This window comes from Odontesthes bonariensis, chromosome 5 (genome assembly GCF_027942865.1).
Source record: "Odontesthes bonariensis isolate fOdoBon6 chromosome 5, fOdoBon6.hap1, whole genome shotgun sequence".
Classification (NCBI taxonomy): Eukaryota; Metazoa; Chordata; class Actinopteri; order Atheriniformes; family Atherinopsidae; genus Odontesthes; species Odontesthes bonariensis.
Window position 1 is genome coordinate 28776818 of NC_134510.1, and position 20810 is coordinate 28797627.

The 20810-nt window shown below is 39.7% G+C and overlaps 2 protein-coding genes across 2 annotated transcripts; one reads left to right on the top strand and one right to left on the bottom strand.

Moving 5' to 3' along the window:
• The first annotated feature begins 1943 nt into the window (after positions 1-1943).
• Positions 1944-13895, top strand: LOC142380271 (glycoprotein endo-alpha-1,2-mannosidase-like protein). Its single transcript, XM_075465993.1, has 4 exons — positions 1944-2969; positions 3951-4060; positions 11265-11341; positions 12626-13895. The coding sequence occupies exons 1-4, from the start codon at positions 2459-2461 to the stop codon at positions 13260-13262; spliced, it is 1335 nt and encodes a 444-aa protein (XP_075322108.1). The 5' UTR covers positions 1944-2458; the 3' UTR covers positions 13263-13895.
• Positions 13896-14058: 163 nt separating this feature from the next.
• yrdc (yrdC N(6)-threonylcarbamoyltransferase domain containing) lies at positions 14059-19114 on the bottom strand. The gene is made up of 6 exons (XM_075465995.1): positions 18875-19114; positions 17880-18075; positions 16788-16902; positions 16576-16695; positions 16365-16495; positions 14059-14829 (listed from the first exon to the last, which is right to left on the bottom strand). The coding sequence occupies exons 1-6, from the start codon at positions 19044-19046 to the stop codon at positions 14760-14762; spliced, it is 804 nt and encodes a 267-aa protein (XP_075322110.1). The 5' UTR covers positions 19047-19114; the 3' UTR covers positions 14059-14759.
• Positions 19115-20810: the final 1696 nt, after the last annotated feature.

Here is a 20810-nt window from a genome sequence, read left to right on the forward strand (position 1 = left end):
ACATATATATATATATGAAAAACAATTAGTGTAATTTGCTTGTTTGAATCAGTACCATCAAATGTCAGCAAGACAAGTGTCATGCTGGAAATTCCCACTTGTATGTTTGATAACTTTAGATTTGTTCATTTATTAATTAATTCAAAATTAATAAAAAATTAAATCTGTGGTAAGGAAAATGGTTTAGCTGGCTTATATCCCTCTTTTGTAGGTCTGCCATAATTATTAGTCTAAAACTTAAACTTCGGTCATATTTTCTTGAATACTAAACCTCTGTAGGGTGTGATGATGATGATGATGATGATGATGATGTGTTTCAGAGACATGTGGAGTGATGTGATGTGGAGTTCATCCCCACGACCACAACGACCCCTTGTGGACACACAAAAAACATGCTTGGTTACGACGACGATGATGGTGGTGATGATACTTTTAATACTTTAATACTCATTTCTTTTCCCCCCACAGCTGCTTCGCTGACATGTCACCAAAAGACAACAAACACCAGGGGGCGCCACAATAACAAAAGACGAGGCCCCTAAAAGTCAAATGGCAACGATTGATATTAAATGACAACAGCACAGAACTTATCAAAATAAACATTTTCACAGGCTGAGCACCCTGACCAGATAAAGGTTTTCCTTTACCATCATAATATCTTTAGTGTTTATACCATTCATGTGTTGACACAAAGCCCTGGAAGCTACATAGGCTACACACACACATTTATTCTCATTTGGATAAACCAATATTTTAATCTTTTTAGGTTTACTATAGTAATTAGTGATTTTATTTTGTAACTTTCTGAATGAAAGATTGAAGACCCTGACTTTCTGTTTTTCAGTAGTTTGAAGGTATCCAGAATCATAAGGTATTCTTGGTGATTAAGCCAACACCATGATGCCAATGAGTTGTATATGTACAAAGCTCATTGGCATCATGGTGTTGGCTTAAAAAAAAAAAAAAAAAAAAAAAAAAATATATATATATATATACATGTATTTGTATTTATGTCCCGTCTTTATTTGCTTTAATATAGTATGTTATACTTAAAACGGTAATAAAAGCTGCTTTATACGCGTTTGTTTACCAGCGCTAACTTATTTTCTTCTTTAGACAAAAACCTCTGAAAAGTCACATATTTTAATTTATTTATTTATTTTGAAGATGATGGATTTATCGAAAGATTAAAAGGCTCAACCCCTCGTTCGCATGGAACTGCTTAGTGGATGAAGAAAACGATTTAATGAAGTGTCAGCAAGTCGGATCGTTTCCATCGCAGAGGTCAGTGTCTCTAAAATGCTGCCTAATATCTTGGCCGGAAGCCAAAGCTTTCAGTCTGCACAGCCGGATTCAAGGCCAGCAAAATACCGAATATATCAAGTTCCAGTGCATTATTACAGAAATATATCAATTTATCCAGTTTTAAACCAGAAAATACAAATGCATCGAACTGAGTTTCCACCGAGGACTTTACGTCTTATAGTAGCTAATCATACCCGTTGCTCTAACTTCCCTGCTCTCTACACCATTATACTCATGTTTCCAGACGGAAGTTGTCTACATTCGGTCAGTCCATGAATGCATCGTGGTAAAGAAGCTTGTGTTCCAAGAAATGACCACTTGGTGGCAGTCTGAGTTGAAACTCAGGGCAAGTTACAGAAAGGAGCACAGTTTTAACTTTACAAATCCTTATAGCAACGGATTTCCTGATAGAGATGAGTCACGATGACCATGCCACTTCAGATTAATTGATAAAGAAAGCATAGACCTGATGGTGTAAGCACCGATTGTTTTTCTTATTTAAAAAAAAAAAGAATCTTGAACCTCTCTGAGGGTGTGCAGCCACGCGCAGGCTAAACGATGACGTGACAGGCCCTGCCTCTTTGACATCCAATACGAACAGTGTGAAAGAGAAGCCGACCAACCGCGAGGGTTTTTAAACTCCTCTGAACACCATCGCCGGTGAGCAGCATCCCTCTTGCAGTTCGGACGCAGGTCGGGTGTGGGAAGCAGCTTCTGGGTGGGACAGGGCGCCCAACCGGAGCGGTGAAGGAGCTCAGGGAGTTTGTTTGGAGACCAGTGAGTGGAACTAACCTGCAGTACATGCTTATTGGCAGCATTTGTACCCTAAAGCTTTCGGAGATTTGCTTTTTTTCAAGAATATTTATAGATCATGGAACAGAATATGGAGTTTGTGAAGGAGGCTGCAATTCGCAGCTCATCATAATGAGAGGCAAAGGTTGAAGGAGAAAGTTAACAATTCCACATGCAACTGCGTCAGGCTGTCTGCTGCGACCGACCAACAACCATGTAGGCTTGTTCTCTCAGATGGATATATCATCTAGGTGTTCTTCCATAAGCTGTGAGGTGAGCTCCATCTCAGTGCAGGCGCAGGACATAGGTTTATTTGCGCTCTTGGTCCAGTCCGCGCTGTTTTCTGCAACTCTTACCAACCATGGCAAGGCTACGGAGGAAGGCTTGCATTGCCCTGTTTCTTTTTACGCTTTTCATTTTTGGGACCTTAATGGGACTGAGGACCCTGAAACCCACTGACGGCTTCTCGGATCTGGCTCCGGGCTTGGAACTCCTTCCGATGTTAGGAGGGAAGGTGGACCGGCGCTCCGTGTCCCGTGTCGCGACTGCACCCCCGGATCAAGCCCGCCCGCCTGGCAGCAACACCAAAGCAATTTTGTCCAACTCCGGTCCCGAGGGGACTATTTTTTATGATATTCATATTTTTTACTATACATGGTACGGCAGCCCGTATATGGATGGCAAATATATTCATTGGGACCACATCCTGGTTCCACACTGGGACCCCAAGATCGCATCCAGCTATCCAAGAGGGAGACACATGCCTCCGGAGGACATCGGCTCTAGTTTCTACCCCGAACTGAATCCGTACAGCTCCCGGGATCCGGACGTGTTGGAGTCTCACATGGAGCAGATCGGAACATCCGCAGCAGGTACAGTACAGAGATGCACCGTGGATCTTTTAGGTGTGGAAAAAAAACAAAAACAAACAGCTGAGCGTTGTTTTACGTGCTCAACAGCTTCACGGAAAACTGGCTTCTCTAAGCACAAAACTGCTTCCGTGTTGGAGGAGAAGCTGAACATTTTCAGCACCACATACCCACTGGACAGCTCCCTGACGCTCAGAGAGACTTCATGCTTAAAAAAATTATCCTCTTAAAATGCTCGTGCATTATTAGTACTTATGTCTTCTTGTCTTTTCAAAACCCTCTCTGACTTGCTTAAGTGAGAGCCAAAGTCTCCTGTCTGGTATCGGGTAACAGACCAATGTGTCAGGCATCAGTAGACTACACATGATAGGCACAAATGTTTCTGTCCTGCGGGTTATTGTACACCATCCGGAATGATGAGCAGACCATCCAATCTTGTGAAACCTCATCACTATAACAGATGGATCATGAGAGGGCTGGCTCACAAAGCTTAGTTAAAACAGTCCATTTAATTAGACACAACAGCCAGCCAAACTCTGAACATTTCCACTTGACTTGATGATCTTCTGCCACTCCTTATTCTGAGAAATAGAATCAGTAAAAGTGGTTGTTGTCCTTTATTTATGCAGACATGTTTGGGTGCTGCAATGTGATCATCCCAGCAGCAAGTAGACATGAGTATAATTAATTACCTCTGAGTGTATATCTGATGGGCCAGTTCCGCTCAGGTGCCAAGCACCACTGTGGATGATATGAAGTCATTTTTCTGCCAGCAGCGGGGTATGAACAAGCAATTCCTTATAGGAATTTATGAGCTGTCACACGCAAAAACTATTGAGAGATTTCTACAAAGCTGCACATAAGTGGCCCTAAGAATATAGGTGCAAATTCATTCAAAAAAGACCACAAAGAGATTTACAGAGAGATGAGAAAGATGAGCACAAAAAGCATTATGAAACTGTCTCATTAGTGCTATGTTTCTAGGAGTTCTTGTTCTTTCCTGGTATCCTCCTGGCCTCGCTGACGACAATGGGGAACCCGCTGAGGATATGGTACCAGCTGTGCTGGATGCTGCGTACAGACACAACCTCAAGGTAAAAGGCATCAGCACGTTTTGTGTGTGTGCATGTGTGGAAGAGACCTGAAATCTAGCGAGGAAATAGCCCAAGAGTTGAGGGAATCTGGTTTAAGACCTTATATCCAGGGATATCTTTTTGTCTGTTGTTGCAAGAAAGGACTGATAATTTTTTTTCTGCTGTTTTGATCTATTATAAGTCAACATCTGCTTATGGAAAATTAGAATTTCAACTGTAATGCTGCTGAAGGTTTTGAAAGTGTATCAGATAAATCCCTGTAGCCAAAGCAATGCAAAATAAAACATGGAGTTAAACAACACCACAAAGAAAAAGCAACATTGAAATATGGGTACAAACCATCTAAAAACTAACCTGGTTAAGAGTTTCCAATTGATATAAATTCATTAATTTTTTTTAAGTGTGTTTTTGTGGCCGGAGTAGAAAACTTGAAGAGTTTACCATATATGATGTGTGTCTTGATCTGAAATAGTGACTGCAAGAAAAACGTTTTGATGTAAAATTAGATACAAGTGTAATTTACCCTGAGAGGCAAAGAAAAAAAAACAGTAGTTACACAACACACACTCACTCTCAAATAAGCACAATTCTGTGTGTGTGGTTATAATTTAGTAAAAATGCCAAACAAAAATGAAAGCCCAACATCCTGAGAGACTCTGCTGATGCACTAATGAACAACAGATTACCAAAATCAGGAATGATCAAAGGGTTATACATATATTTACATACATATATACACTGTATATATACACGGTTAAATATAGAGATGTCACGAAAAGGAAAAGTCTCAGTCTCTTCTCAAATACTTTTTTTTGGTAAAGAAAGAATTCACCGCACTTTTTAAATAAGATTTAAATATCAGATTATAATATTTGATCCTGAATAAAACAGACTACTGTATTATAAATCTCCAAAGGGAAATATATAGTCCTAATTGATTGGTTTTCAACATGAGCTGTAACAATGTCCATGCTAAGGCAGAGTTATATTGTTTGTACCATGTATTTGTCAACTGAAGATCACACAAACTACCTAGCTGAATGTCATGAAATCTGGTGAAGAGGTAGCACGTCGACAAAGGAAGAAATCATTCAGTTTTATTCTCAGACACCAAGGGCTTTCTTTATAATTTAAAAAAGGGCATCTCTGTGACCTTTGACTTGAATGAACTGGGACAGCAGAGTCCTAAAGGTGGACTTTATTTACAAGAGCTACATGAAATGTTACCATCCACATTAAAGCTTTTGTGGAAAGCTAAAATAAGAGGGCCAAGTATAATACTTTGAGGGACTTGTACTACTAAACACAGTAACCCATTTTTGATCTGCGTCCGATGACTTTAAACAAAAAAAAGTAGGTTAAACCACATAAATTCACTTACTTGAGTAAAAGGTTGTTGACTTATCTATCTCTCTAGGACCTCCTTTTAACTGGAGCTAGAAAATGGTTATAGTTGCTTCAGAAATACAGGCAGAGAGATTACTGGAATATAATCTGAGTTTCTGACCGACTGACTTTAAACCAGCACAGTGTTGTCAGGTAAAATCTACAAAATCCTTTGGTCAAGAGGAGAATAAGACTTAGAGGTCCATAACAAGTTCTGCTGCTGTTTATCCCACTTATGTTAGATTGTTTGTTGCTGCAGTGACCTCTCAAGCATTACAGCATTAAACAGGTCAAAGAGCTACAGCTGCTGGATCAATTGTTAAATTAACGATGAAGAGGTGTGGTGAGGGGGAAAAAACACACAAACATGACAATTAGGTCTAAAAGTGGCACAATGGAGGAAATAACCGACAGCCACGCTGGTTCCTCTGCACCCTGTCACTGTATTGAAGGCTTGTTAAAGTTTTGTAATATAATGTAATATAATTCATGATAGATTATCTCCAAACACAGACAGACAGTATCTTTTGTCATAGAGCTGTCGATCTGATAGATTTTCCCTCTAATTTTTTCCCCTGATATATAAGTAATAAACATGTCATATGTGCATGTTGTAACGAGGAAAAATAAAAGCTACTAAAACTGCACTCTTTGACTAGATCTGAAATGACACATGAAAGAGAAACAAGAATTCTCTTGTTCCAGAGCAGCTGCCATTAATGATGCAGCAGCTGCATTTGCAGATGTTTATTAACGACAAAGCAGCCAGAGGACATGCAAGGGGAAGACAGAAACCGGATAAATGCTGACTAAAAATGAAATGGATGCAATTTGCTTTTTAAACTACCACTGATAATAATTTAAGTAACTTTCTTTTAAAAACAAAAATGCCAAATATTTAAAAAAAAATGCATGCCCCAAAATATGAATATTTTCTTCCTCATATGTCATTACAAATTAAAAGTCTTAAGGTTTTGGACTGTTGGCTGAAGAAAATAAGAATTCTAGCTCACCAACTTGAGGACCAAAGTTGATCATTCATTTACAACTCGCTAAAGTTAAAACCAAGCTTATTACAAAGCGTTATTGTGACACAATCCATCGTCCTGGCAGTGTTTGTATCCCGATGTGAAGATGAGGTTCATTTATTTTTCAGCAGCTATGAAACACACACTGGCCCTGTCCTCTCTATAAACAGCTCTGATGAGGGCCAGTGTGTTTGTCAGGCCAGACTGTCAGATTTGATATCACAGTTGTTTCTTCTGTTTTCTGGCTGCAGGCATAGAAATAAAGTATCTCTTCAAGGGCAAGACAAGAGCGCAGGGATTAGACATGCAACACTGAGCGGATAAGGTTTTACACGTAATGCTGTCAGTAGAGAAGCTAATCGAGGGAATTTGAGGCCATATTTTATTGTCATCTGTGCCACAGCCAGCATGACATTTTCACAAAAAGCATGCAGAAAAGCTGACTTGAAATGCAACAAATCACCTTCATATTCCAGCATCTCATTGAAATAAAAAGACTGTTCATTTCTGTGCTCAATGAAAGCCCGTAGAAAGTCACAATAAGGTTCAGAATGAAACAATTCTATGTACAGCAGCACGTTGGGGGGAAGGTTTTCCAAATCATCCTCTCTCAGTTCTCCTTTTATTCTTTCTGAACAGAGCTACTTTTTTTTTTGCATGATGTCTCCTCGCATCATTTCAGAAAAATACTGACAAGGTAAAAAAAAAACGCTGTCTCTGATAATTTGGAACTACTGATGGAATCTAGTGAAAGGCAACCTAAATGGACGGAGGGGTTCCCAAGTGAGACAGAACAAATATTCCCACAGGAGCAGTGGAAACAGTCAAATATTCACCAGAGTTCAAGAAACCCACATATCTGCAGTCTTCCTGCAGTGGCAAAGTGGCTCCCTGCTTTCCTGATAATGCTTGATATAATTAAAGAGCATTTGGTGTTGCAGTGTTAAACTGCTGCAAAGACTTGTTTAATTCTACAGAAAAATATAACTAAAGAAAGCTGAACAAATACTGGAGAGATAAGACAGAGAAAACACCTCAGAGAGTGTGTTATAAGAATTAATGCCAGTTATGTAATTCAAGCTAATTTTCTGTGAGACAGATACCCATCTGTGTGCTCTTTGGTTCCAACCTTTGTCTTTCTTTGACTTGTGCTGTCTGGTTTGTCAAAGCAGCACTCCTCTAAAGGAGGAGGATTACAGCAAGCCTTGCACTCTTCCTTACTGATGAGTGAACTGACTTGTGGCTAGAAGAATCTATTTATGGGGCCAGCCCATAACCAAATATACTCATTATGGTATGAACATGAAAAATACCAAAAATTTGCAATGACTGGCTCATACATTTTTGCTTGAAAATGAATCACTGCTAATCCTTTGTGTCAATCCTGTAATTTATTAGTTCCCTAATTGCTGAGGCTAAAAAAAAAGTCATAGTTAGTGTATAAGGTAACATAGATCATCTACAACCCAAATTCCCCAAGAAGTTGGGACACAAAAAAACCCCAAAAGCAACTCTCACACCAAACCAACTTGTTTTTGTTTACATTTTACACACAAATGCACATGCCTGTCCAAACTTCTTGTTGCCCAACAATATGTTCTACCAGTTACAACAAACTATAAGCTTATGTTTAAATAGGATTTTATATGATGGACACAGGGAAACCATACCAGAGCTTGGAAATGGTATTTAAGCTATATTTTGATATGGAACTTTAATGCAAATTATCTGACCCATGCAGGCTTGCCATCCCTCGAACAATCCCACACTACATAGCTAAATACACACTGACCCTCTTTGGGTTACTCTACAAAAGAAAGCAATGTACTTTTCATTATATAAGGTGAGCGGTATTTGAGCAGCACCCACACACAACTTCTGCATTGTGGACAACAGAGTCAGATAGCTCATCACATGGAGCCTCCACAGAAGTGCTGCTGCCTGACCTCAGCTTGAACTGGAGCTGAAATAGTCCGTCTGCCCGAGGGAGTGCGGAGGCGGTTTGGTGGGGACACTGTAGGGGGATATTGGTAGCTGGATGCAGGAAGAAAGGAGCAGAGGGGAAATGAGCATCATAGGTCCCATGACTCAGTTTGTGCCTCTGAACAATCTGCACCCTGAGGGGATGTAATGGTTCTATCTTGTAAGTAGGCCATGTCAAATACACTGGGGAATACGGCCTATGGGTGTCCTACGATGGCATGAGCCACAGATTCTTGTTTCCAGATGACGAAATTTAGTCTTACACAGACTTCTGTTGTTGTGTAGGTCCACTGGCTTTGACCATAGAAGTAAAGTGACACTGTTGTATGCAGAAATGTCTCAAACTTTGTTGAAATTGGTCAAATTGTGGTAAGGGTCCGGACCTTTGTGTTAGTGTTGGCTCTCATGCCCTTTGTGCTTTCTGCATGACATGGCACTAAATTCCCCTCTGCTCAGCATAAATCATGCTGCAGTTGTTCGGGGCTCATGCTGTCACTGTTTATGAGGCACTGAAATGCTTGAACTCTATCTCATTTACTTTTGAATCACCACAGAGTACTGGGCCAGGGTATTAGGAAGATAAGTTTTGTAGTGGTCTAAACTCTGCTCCAGTGAATAGAAAGCATAACAGCTTTGTGTCTTGTGGGTGATCATCATGTGGCGGGTACCCATTTTCTCTCACTTTACTGGGCTGATGCTTCACACAAACTCCTGAGAGTTATGGCTTCATAAACATTCACTCTAAACTGTAATTTAATCATATAACCAAGTCCCATCTTCTTTTCAAGTCAGCATTTTGGAATTAAAGTGCATCTTACTCCATCAAAATGTCAATTTTGTCGCACATAAAAGCACTTTGCATCTCAGTTAGTGGCACAAATGATTTTGTTAGTATGGTCGTGATCCTGGAAGTTTATCTGTATGAATCTAAAGCTTAAGCCTTTTCCAAACATCACTTTAATCCATTAGTATACTTTGAGTCTTGACATAGTGACAGTAGTGCATAAAGGCCACGTTACACAGAAAAACTCCAGTATGTCTGCAGCACAGATTCCTTACAGTACAACAACATACACAACACTTCCAACTAAAATGGAAAAAAAACAGAGTGAAAACCCCAGGCAAAATTATGGAATCATCCACCTTGTAGGATGTCGAGTCAGTTTTTTTATTTTGTCAAAAAATCAAGTCGTTTGCACATGACTGTTTCATTTAACAGATATATATTTTGGCCTTTTAAAACACACCTCAAAAAATGAGATCGTTGTCATTTTTTCCATTTTCTTTTCCAGATGAAATAGAGGAAAAGAAAGCATGGACTCCCTCAGGCATAAAGACAAAATGATGGAATCACCTTGTAATTTGCATTTCTAAAACAAACGTGTGCACATATAGAATAATGCAAATGACTCTGCAGATAAAAGAGAGGAGAGCCCGCAGTGCAAGGAGCTGTTGCACCTGGCAATGGAATGGAAAGGATTATAAAACACCTTCAAAAAAGTTATTCAGCTCAAAGTGGGGCAATAGAGGTTGGATGTTCCTAGTCAGCTGTGTCAAAAAATTTGAAGAATATTCAAACAAAATACGAGCGTTGTTAAAGGGAAACATACGGGTCGGCCGAGGAAGACGTCAAAGAAGGAAATGCAAAAAATAGGAAATGCACAACAAAATAGGGGAAAAACAAACAGGCAGGAACAGGATTCAATGTTTGTGACTTTACTGTAAGAAACTGGTGGAAGGGAATGAATTTACATCAAGCAGCCACCACAAACACCGAAACAGAATAAAACGTGGTTACAGTGGAAGAAGAGAAGCTGTTATTGGCTGTGGATGATTTGGATGAAAGTGGTATTCAGTGATGAATCGAATGAAACGTATAAAGATGATTGCATAAAGAAAAGGACTGGCTGCCCGTCCAGGGTGGCTGCCGGGAGAGGCTCCAGCCCCCCCACAACTCTAAAATGGATGAGGCGGGTACAGGAAATGGACAGATGGATTGGTGGAAGACTTAAGAAAACAAAAACTAAATCTGAAATCATTGATGATATGGGGTTGACATCAGGTCATTACCTCTTTAGAAAACCCACAGGCAGGAATTGAAATTTTGGACACTTTTCTCGCTCCATCAATTGAAAGAAGTTTGTTGCGGCTGTCATCCTAGAAAGCCATTTCTCTTCACATTCTTCTCCTCAGATGTTCCCTGCCGGTGAGCTGGTGTTTCACTTTGATGATGCATAATTCAAGGTCACTGAATTCCCTGGCCACCCTTTAAAATATTCAACTTAAGCACCTTTTGTGTACATGTCATTTCAGGTTTTTGCTACCTTTACTACTCTTCAACCCCATCAAATGTAAATGCCTGGTTCCAACAGAACTTTTAAGTGGCTGTTACAAAAGCATCCAAAAGGAGGTCGCTCAGGGTGAAGCGTCTCCTTCAGTGTAGAGGAATTTTTCATGCAAATAAAACAGAGAGAAAACATGATAGAACACTGCTGCGCTGGTGACCTCAGTCAGTGTAGTCTTTGGTTTTTAAAAACAAAGACTCTAATAAGGTGCAGTATACTGTTGTCATTCTTTGTTTTAGAGCTACTCAAAGGAAAACTGTGTTACTGGCTTACTTTGCAGAGCACTCTCTACGCGTTACAAGCACAATATCGAACGATTCCCCCTTTACATGAAGTCTCATCTAAGAACAGCTGATTTCAACACATACTCAACAAATCTCTCGGAAGTGCCGACTGTGGTATCCTAGTAACACAATGAGGGAAGACTGACTAACCATGTGTGTGTCTTAATGTTTTTTCTAGGTTGCATTTCACATCCAACATTACAGAGGAAGAAACGACCAGACTGTGCACGACAACATAAAGTACATCATTGACAGGTAAGTGCCTGTCTCGCTGCACTTAATCACTGAGGCAGCTCAAACAGAAAACCATTAAGATTGCATGCATAGCTGAAGAAACAGAGGTTGCAACATTGAAATACTTTTAGGTTGAATTTCTGATTATAGACAGGCAGTTTCATGATTTATGAACGAGTTTTTGAAGTAAAAGCCTTCTTTTTATAGAACTTTTAGTATTGAGGTTGGTATGGAGAGAAGTACCTGTGAAGAACAAAAAGCCAGAGCCTCCGACTGATTTTTTTGTGTGTAAAATCTCAGTTGTAAACATTATAAGGTGATAATTAGTGTGTGCACCCACTATTCACAGTGAAATAACCAGTTACCTTCTCTTATGGTTTTTATGGAATTATTTATTCTAAAAAAAAAAAAAATCACAATCTGAAAAACCATATGTTCCTAATAAGTTAGGTATTCAAGCTCATATTATTTGTGCCAATGCTAAGCACGTTTGTATCAGAAAACTGAATTATTGGGTAAATTTAAAAAAAAAAAGTACTTTTAAAGTGCAAATAAAAGTATTTGTCTGCTCAAAATCATATAAAATCAAGCGTCTTAAAACTGAACAAACATACTCAGATAATGCAGCGAGGCATTGAATCCCACTGCTTGTACACACTCAGCTAGACATAAGGCAGGAACACACTGAGAAAAGGCTGAGGTATGACAAAAGACATAAGAACTGGACAGAAAATCAGTGGCAATTGAGTAATTAATCTTCCCCAGAGACCGGACCTCAACATTATTGATGCAGTGTGGGATAATTTTGACAGAACGGAACAAAAGGCAGCCAAAATCAGAAGAAGAGCTTTGGGATGTCCTTCAAAGAGCCTGGAGAACTATTCCTGAAGACTACTTAAAGAAATAACAAGAAAGCTCGTCTAAGAGGGTTCAGGTTGACTTGAAAAATAAAGATAGTCACACCAAATATTGACTTTCAAGCTCCTCAGAATTGTACAAACTCTGTTCATGTCGTATATTTTGTATTTCCATTTATGATGGGACATGTCTCAGTAAATTGTTTAACCCATTTCCACATTTCCCTGGTGATATGCAAAGAAAGGAGGAGCAGCTCAAGATTTTTGCATTAGACTGAGTCAGTTTCCTGTGACACTTGACCACGTATGTGTTTCTTGGTTTGGTCTGTCAGTTCATCATGGCCTTCTCTAAAGCACTGTACAAGACTTAATTCACTGAACATTAATCAATGATTTGTTTCAGTGTTAACTGGCTATGTTTTTAAATACTCTCTTATTGTTGTTAAAGGTATGGAGACCATGGAGCCTTCTACAGGTTTACTTCCAGCACAGGGAAGAGTCTTCCAATGTTCTACATCTATGACTCCTATCTAAGTCCACCAGAGGCCTGGTCTGAATTTTTGACCCCCACCGGCTCCCACAGCGTGCGTGGCTCTGCTTACGACTCCATCTTCATTGCTCTAATTGTGGAGGAGCGTCACAAGCACGACATCCTCGCAAGTGGCTTTGACGGCATGTACTCTTACTTTGCCTCCAACGGCTTCTCCTTCGGCTCTTCTCACCAGAACTGGAAGGCCATTAAGGCTTTCTGTGATGGGAACAACCTTCTCTTCATCCCCAGCGTAGGACCCGGTTACATTGACACCAGCATTCGACCGTGGAACAACCACAACACTCGCAACAGGGTGAACGGCCGCTACTACGAGACAGCCCTTCAGGCAGCACTCAATGTGCGTCCAGATATCGTCACCATAACGTCTTTTAATGAATGGCACGAAGGGACGCAGATAGAGAGAGCGTTGCCTAAAAAAACAGTGACCCGTGTGTATTTGGACTATCTGCCTCATGGACCTGATCACTACCTGGAACTGACCCGCCGCTGGGCCGAGCAGTTCAATAAAGAGAAGGAGCAGTGGCTGATGTGAGCGTCATCGACAAACCGAACCTGAAGCATCTTGCTCGAGTGGAGGTGTGTGTAATCCACATGAAATGTGGAGACTGATCAACGTTTGCGCAGAAGGACGTGGCATGGTGTACTTAGAAGTGTACAGATGCTCATCTGCAAGGCGAGAACATAAGGTAGATGTAGGGAGTTGTTTCTGTAAAGCAGCATTAAAATCGGTCTGTGAAATTCACTTTGAACTTCACAGAACTCAGATGTGCTCTGTAGGCCCGTCTGATCAGTTCTCCTGCCCAACATTCATTTATATGAAATGTGTCACCACCTATTGGTTTCAAGTCCTTCTCTGCACTGAAATACCACATCTAATTACTCATAGTCAGGACACCGACTTTGTCTTGCGACTACAACATGGAAAGTTTGATCCGAGTGTCGTTCTTCCCTTAAGCCAGGTTAAGAGTCTGTGACTGAGGCGCTGTCATGGTGTTTTAAAACTTGCAACTGCTATCTTTTTGCATGACAGTATCTCTATAATCAACATAATTTAAGTTCCTGGTGGACACTTGGATAAGAAGAAAGAAACTACCGCTGGCTGCCTCTCTGAATGGATTTGATTATGATTCTGCCTTCTTTTAAAAGTAAAGGTTCTTTAAAACGGGTGTTGGAGAATCAGTGTGCTCTTTGATGCCATTTCAAGAATACTGATAAGTGTCTGGTCTCTATTTCACACACTGTTAAGAATCAAGCATGAATAAAATCCAGACTCTTTAACACAAAAATATGTCTTAGACGGCCTCTAAAGTACAAAGAAGACAGTGGTACATAAAAAAGGTTTAAATTTAATGAGAATAAACAGCCATTGGACAATCCATTAAAGAAGCATACATCAGGCACTTTGGGGAAAAAAAAAAAGCAACTCCAGTTGAACAAGCAAGTAGGCACATGGATTGTCTACATGTTACCGAAAACAGCAAATGTTACAGTATTTTCCAACTTAAAAAGTGATTGCAGTTAATATAAATTGAGAAAATTAACTTAACGTAAATATGGAAGAGGTCATTTTTAAAAAAACGGCTTAAGAAAAATAAGAAGTCATTGCAATAGAAGAACTCCCATTCTTTATTCATTCCGGTAATGAAAAAAAAAAGAAAAAAAAAAAGTGCTCCCTCATTTCCTACCATGAAACCATTTCAATTTAAAATATTGGCAATGAAAACATTCTTTTCTCATATAGGCCCTGTGCTTTACTACTTTATTCATAAATAAATGTGAGAGAACAGAAACGTCTTAATCTTAACTCCATCCATATAATAAATTAACAGTAAAAAAAATAAAATATGGTCATCCAAAGAATGAGGAACTCCAGGCCTTAAAGCAGCCGCCATCTGTTGTTTAAGACTCGATTTCTTCCTGAGTTCCAGCTTTGCCCAGGAAAGCTGAAATCCATTGAATACATACTAGCCCTGAGTCAAAGCTGGTTGTGCGTCTCAGCGTGTGTTTTGGAGTGTGGATGGTTTAAAGGTCATTCTTCCCCCGAATCCTCTGACAGTCTGTATTTGCACTCCAGCACGTCAAGCGTGGAAGAAAGGGCGCTGAAAACAGAATTAGGGTCATTTCTTGTTCAATGTACTAAGTCCATTTTAGAGCAAGCGTGGGAGCTTTGGTGCAGAAGGGGTCTGAGGCTCAAAGTCGAGACAGACAGAAATAAAAACAATGTGACCGAGTGATGATATGACATTTTATCACTGTTGGCAGCCATTTGTGGCGAGACTGCAGTCAACTGAGGTTGCATTTTAGTGTCTGAATTAATGCAAAAGATTGGTTTATATATTGCTTTTGAAAAGGATTTCCTACATTTTATTTAAGAGATTCATAATCTCAGCAGGTGATCCAGTTGTGCACACTTTGAAACAAAAACACCTTACAATTGTTTACAGAATATTCAAAGAAATAGAAATTATTCTAGTGTTGGCCCATCGCAAAGTACAGTATTAGAGAAAAAATAATGAATCTAGGTTGGGAACTGGATATTCAATTATTTAGATATTTGTTTCAATTTTAGGATTCCAATATTTGCTGCTTTTTCTTTTTTTTTTGATGCTGAAATATACAGCATCCCAGGTTACATGCATGACATCCCTCTCATGTCCAGAAGTCAGAGCAGTTCTCTTCACCTCACTGGCGTTAACCACTAAAGTAACAAAAAAAAAGAGAAAAACAAAGCTCCAAACCACAAGTCTAACAGCATTTTAGAGGACTTGGCAGGACTGTGAGGTCTTACTCTCTTCTGTCTGTTTCTCTTCTGCTCAGTTAGTACCCGTGAATAAACTGTTGGCACATGCTCAGTGTTACTCTGACAGAGGAGGTGCAATAAGAGGCAAATAAAAGACTTTCTGCCTCTTGTTGTGAATAGAGCCAAATATCAAAGCACAGTCCGTTAATGAGGAAGTCCGATGATGATACTGCTTATCAAACTGAGCTCTTCCCAACTCCTCCCAATATCCTCTTAGTAGCAAATGGAGAAATAATAATACTACATAATTCGAACCAAGACAGGACCAGATGAAGAGAAAATTTGTTTGTCATAATGATCAAGCATGAAATACCAATCTGGGCTCCACGAGTAACAGACAGTATAAAGAAGCTGGAGGAGAGTCACCTTCTCCCCGTGTTTGGAACAAACTTGGAGCTGCTGGTTTGTTTTTTTACTTCCTTCTTATTTAATTTGGTCTTTAGTCTTCCTTTGTTTTGCTCTTCTAGTTGGGCATTAAAATGCATTTTATCCCAGAAAGCTGGCATTTGCCGTATTGTTATGACGATGGCCCACGAATGTTCCGTTACCGGACCGATGCTTCTGACAACACGTTAATATCTGACAAGCCGGGAGTGAAAACACGTTGAAGAAATATATTAATTCTGGTATGGATACAGATTAAAAATTTGCACCACAGGATTTTGACTTGATTTGCTGTCCTCTCCCGGTGCCATCCCAGTTAATTAATAAAAACTGTCCTTCTGGGATGTTTTACTAAATGGAAGTATATCATGGTCACATCTTTTTGACTTAAATTCATTCTCTGTGAACAGCAGGTAACTGCAGCGAGTAAGTGGGTGACTATAAACTTACCAGCCAGGTCTGATGATGCGGTATTTTCCAGGAGCTGACAGGTTGACCACTGTTGACCCCAGGCGGCTCTGGTCCCCTATCGGTCCACCGTCCACCACCACAGCTAGTTTTGGCCAGAGCTCCTGAAACTCCTTCAGGACAAAGATACAACCACGTTCAACATAAGCTACATATACTGCACAGCATTTAGACACCTGTTTCAGACACTTACATGTATATCTACTGTGCTGGTTTGTGAGCTGATGTTAGCGCTGGTGAGTGCGAGTGGCTCCTGACACATCTGGCAAAGACGCCTCATGAAAGTGTGATCCGGAATGCGCACGCCAACAAGCTGAGGAGCACACGGAGTGGAAAACAGCTCACTGATTACATTGTTTCATTTTTTTTTTTATCATTAGTTTTGAACTAAAATCAGACACTTACTGAGGTAAAGGGGTTGAGATCTGTGTTCAGTGTTTCAGACCTTTCAAACACCAGAGTGACGGGACCAGGCAGCAGGTCAGCCAACAGCTCCTCCTTCACCTTCACCTTACAGTACCTGTCCATTGAAACAAGAACATGTATATCCGTGTTACTCAAGAAATGTATTTATTTTTTTATCTGAGGAATCAAAGTACAGTCAGTTCTTTTTTTACAGACTGGTGAGTTCATGGTTTGCACTTGAGTTGAAACAATCAAACAGAAATCGTCACAAACACCCAAACAGAAGAAAACAAAGGTTACAGTGGGATAACGAGAAGCAGTCATGGATGAAAGTGCTATTTGGTGATGAAACACCAATCTGTACTGACAAGGAGATGATGCTAGACTTTTTGTTTGGTGCAGGTATATTTAAACATATAAAGATGGCTGCCTGAAGAGAACAAATCTCCACAATGATTAATAATGTGGGGTTGATGTGAAGTAAAGGACATGGGGAGGTGGCATTACCTCTACATCCAATGTACAGGTGTACACTGACATTTTGAACACTTTTCTGATTCCATCAGTCGGAAAGAGGTTTGGTGATGCTGAGATAATTTCTCAGGATGATAATGCGTCTCAAAGCAAGAGCGTTCAAACGTTTCTTTAGGAAAAACATATCAACTCAACGACACGGCCAGCAAACAGTCCAAAATATAATCTGATATTTATGGTGGAAACGTATAACAAAAACAAAATGATCCATGAGCTGATCCGTCAACAGCTATACAAGAAAGTTGGAACCCGACTGACGAAGAACAATGTTTTTCCATTAGTGAAGTCTAATTTCTCACAACATTTAAAAAAAACAAAAAACAAAACTGAATAAACATCCTTTAAGCATGGTTATTTCATGATTTTTGCCAGTGGTTGGATGTGCGACTCCCTTTGTGTCAGTAAATTGTTTATGCAAAAGAAGCAGGTTTAATAAAATAAACCACAGGTCTATCAAACAACCGAAGCCATTAAACCACATTGACACAGGTAATGTGGTTCTGATGTTCAACGTTTATGGGGTAAAAAAAAGACCAAAGCAGAAACCTCCACACTCACTTATAGATTTCCTGAGTTTCTCCAACACAAATAGCCAGTGGCTTCTTTCCGTTCCGTCCTTTCACATCATAGATTTTTCTGACAGCCTCTGAGTTTTGGGCCAGACATGCCAAGCCGTAGATGGTGTCTGTGGGTACAGCAACAACGTGACCTTCTTTCAGAGCCTTCACCGTGCAATTCAGGATCTCAGTAAAATCTGCAATGTTAAAAAAAAAAAAGAAAAGCAGAGAGTCAATAGGACTTAGTCCACAGCAAGACATACATAACAAAACAAAGGTGTAAAAGAAAAAAGGGAGCACACTGCTTTTAGCATTTCTGAAGGCAATAGTGTGGTTGTTGAAACATGGAAAAAAAACAAAAAACTAACCTGTAACAAACTTCTCCCAGCTAAGAACTCATTATCCTTCACGCTTAGAGAGCAATTTGAGCACACTGATGCTCAATATTCCCATATGCTGGTAAATTGTAGGATAACAGATAAGATACTGAACTGATTGATAAGAACTGAAAACTGTAAGGGAGTAACTAAAGGAGCTGGAAGACACAAAACTCATACTCAGTTTGTTAAGAACTCCACTTACATCACAGCAGCATTTTAAACATTTTTGAGCCACTTTGTCTCTCTAACTCGCAGCATCCCTGGTCAAAGTTGGCTTTTTTTCCTACACTAAACCTACTCGGTGGCCATACTTAGAGTTAGCAGTAAAACAACAAACATAGGGTAGCCACGTGATGAAATTATGTTTACAAACGTACGAGTATTCATCAGTTTTGTAACAAATAGATTATTTGTTCTGTTAAATTATTTCTTCAAAAGCAATTAAACAACTGACTTCTTCATTAAGTTCTTAATTATACTCCAAGTCTACTGTAAGTCTACTATAGGTAGACTCATGAACTGTAAACACAAATCAGAGACATTAATCCACTTTTATTAATATCAGTTTGTATATACTGAGTGGGACCCACATGTACGTTGTGAATGTCGTGTGTACCTGTTTGGACCCCCGAATGAATGGTCGGCCCGTTGGAGGTCGGCGGCACCATACGCAGCAATTTGGTCTTGAGCACTTTACACATGTCTGTTCCGAGTCTACGACCAGCCGCTGAACCGTAAAGTCCTCTGAATTTGATTAATTCAACAGCGAAGTAACAAACCGTAGTCATATAACCTAGCTTACAGCCAAAGATGTGTCATTACGCGGCCAGCAGCATGTTGACGCCTGATGCAATGACAGAAGTCTTCCGGGTTACGTCCACAGAGGAGAGACGTCAGCTTTCTTAAAGGGCCAGCAGCATTACACACCCCTTCTTCAGTGCTCTACTCATGAGGAGTCTTTCAAATGTATTAACAATTACACTCAGTTAAAATACATTAATACTTTTAAATATATATTTATTCATGTAATCCGTACAGTTACTTGTTGAAGCTCCTCTTACATTTTCTTTTCCTCTTGATACGAGTATTCTTTGACATTCCAGATTATGCATTTACTTAAGCAGCTGCTTAATTACTTAATCCATCGGCAATAAAAACTAAACTTGTGTTTTTACTTGTTTAAAACCAAAAACGGATGTTTCAACCCCTTTGCACATGTTTTCCTTCGTTGCAAATTGTAGCCTTTTGGGTTTATTCTAAAGCACAAATAAACGATATTGGTTTATTTTTCTCAAGAGGAAGGGAAAAGATTCGTTAAATGCACTCGATTACAGAAGATTTCAGAGGTAGTTTATTATATTTACGCGATAATAAAACGCAACCTTTTTGTTATATTTTTTGTGTTTGTGTCCAATTACATATCTAAACAAATAAATGATAAACAATAAAATGTTCTGTGGTAAAGTCTCCTTGTCTTTCTGTTAATCGCGGTGGAGCCTAATTAGGAAAATTAAAATCACCTGTGAGCGCTGAAAAATGGAGAAAACGTCCCCCTCTCCCTACTGAGATGTAAATGTGAAGACAGATATGTCGACGGCTTCAAACACGGGTAATAAAACACGCACCTTTTCACCTCAGCAGCATCATTAGGCCATATCATGTTGACTGTGTTCAATATCAAATGGCCCCAGATTTAGAAGAGGCAGAAACGCAGCGGACCGACGGAGACGATGTGTCGTTGCAACAGGTCAGACACAACTTGACGTTCAGCATTGTAAAAGGCTGTTTGTCCTCCTTAAAATTTCACCAAGGCGTTTGGCTCTTACAGAATGTGGAGGCCATCGACGACAGACTGGCCAGACTGTCGCGGAGCATCAATCTGTGCACATCAGTCTTGACTGATTTGAAGGACCTGAGTGATGTTGTAGTGGTGAGTGCTTTGCGTTTCTCTCTGCAACCTCTTACAACTTACAATAGTTTCTGTGTTAATCCTTATTTGTTGCAGAGAAAATCTCTTCAGGATGTGTCCTTGCCTCCAAAGGAATGAACAGGGGAGCCTCTGCCAACCACACACACATTTCTATAATATGTAACGGAATAAACTTTATGACATCATTTAAAGTGTAAATTATTGACTGAACACGCATGTCAGTGACAAGGATAAGGTTTTATTAGTATTATATTGCTCTCAATTTATAGTTATCACTTTATACGAAACAAGCATAAGCAAAGTTTTTCACATTATACATTCTTTTAAAAATACAAATCCTTTACAATTCCTCACTCTTTGGGTGTCAGACAGTCCTTTGGAAGCATATGGTTTCCTATGTTTGCCAAATATTGCCCATTAGGAAATACGCTGGGACCGATAGATTTTTTTTTTTCTCCATCTCTGGCTCTACATTTGATCAAATGATCTGCTTCCAAATAAACATCACCATCAGTGATTTGCCAATGTTACCTTTTACTGGTAGACATCGTACAGAGACCTGGGCCACGGGTCAAAAAACACTTCTCTGCTTAATTAAACTGTTGGCAGCTATAAGTTTGAC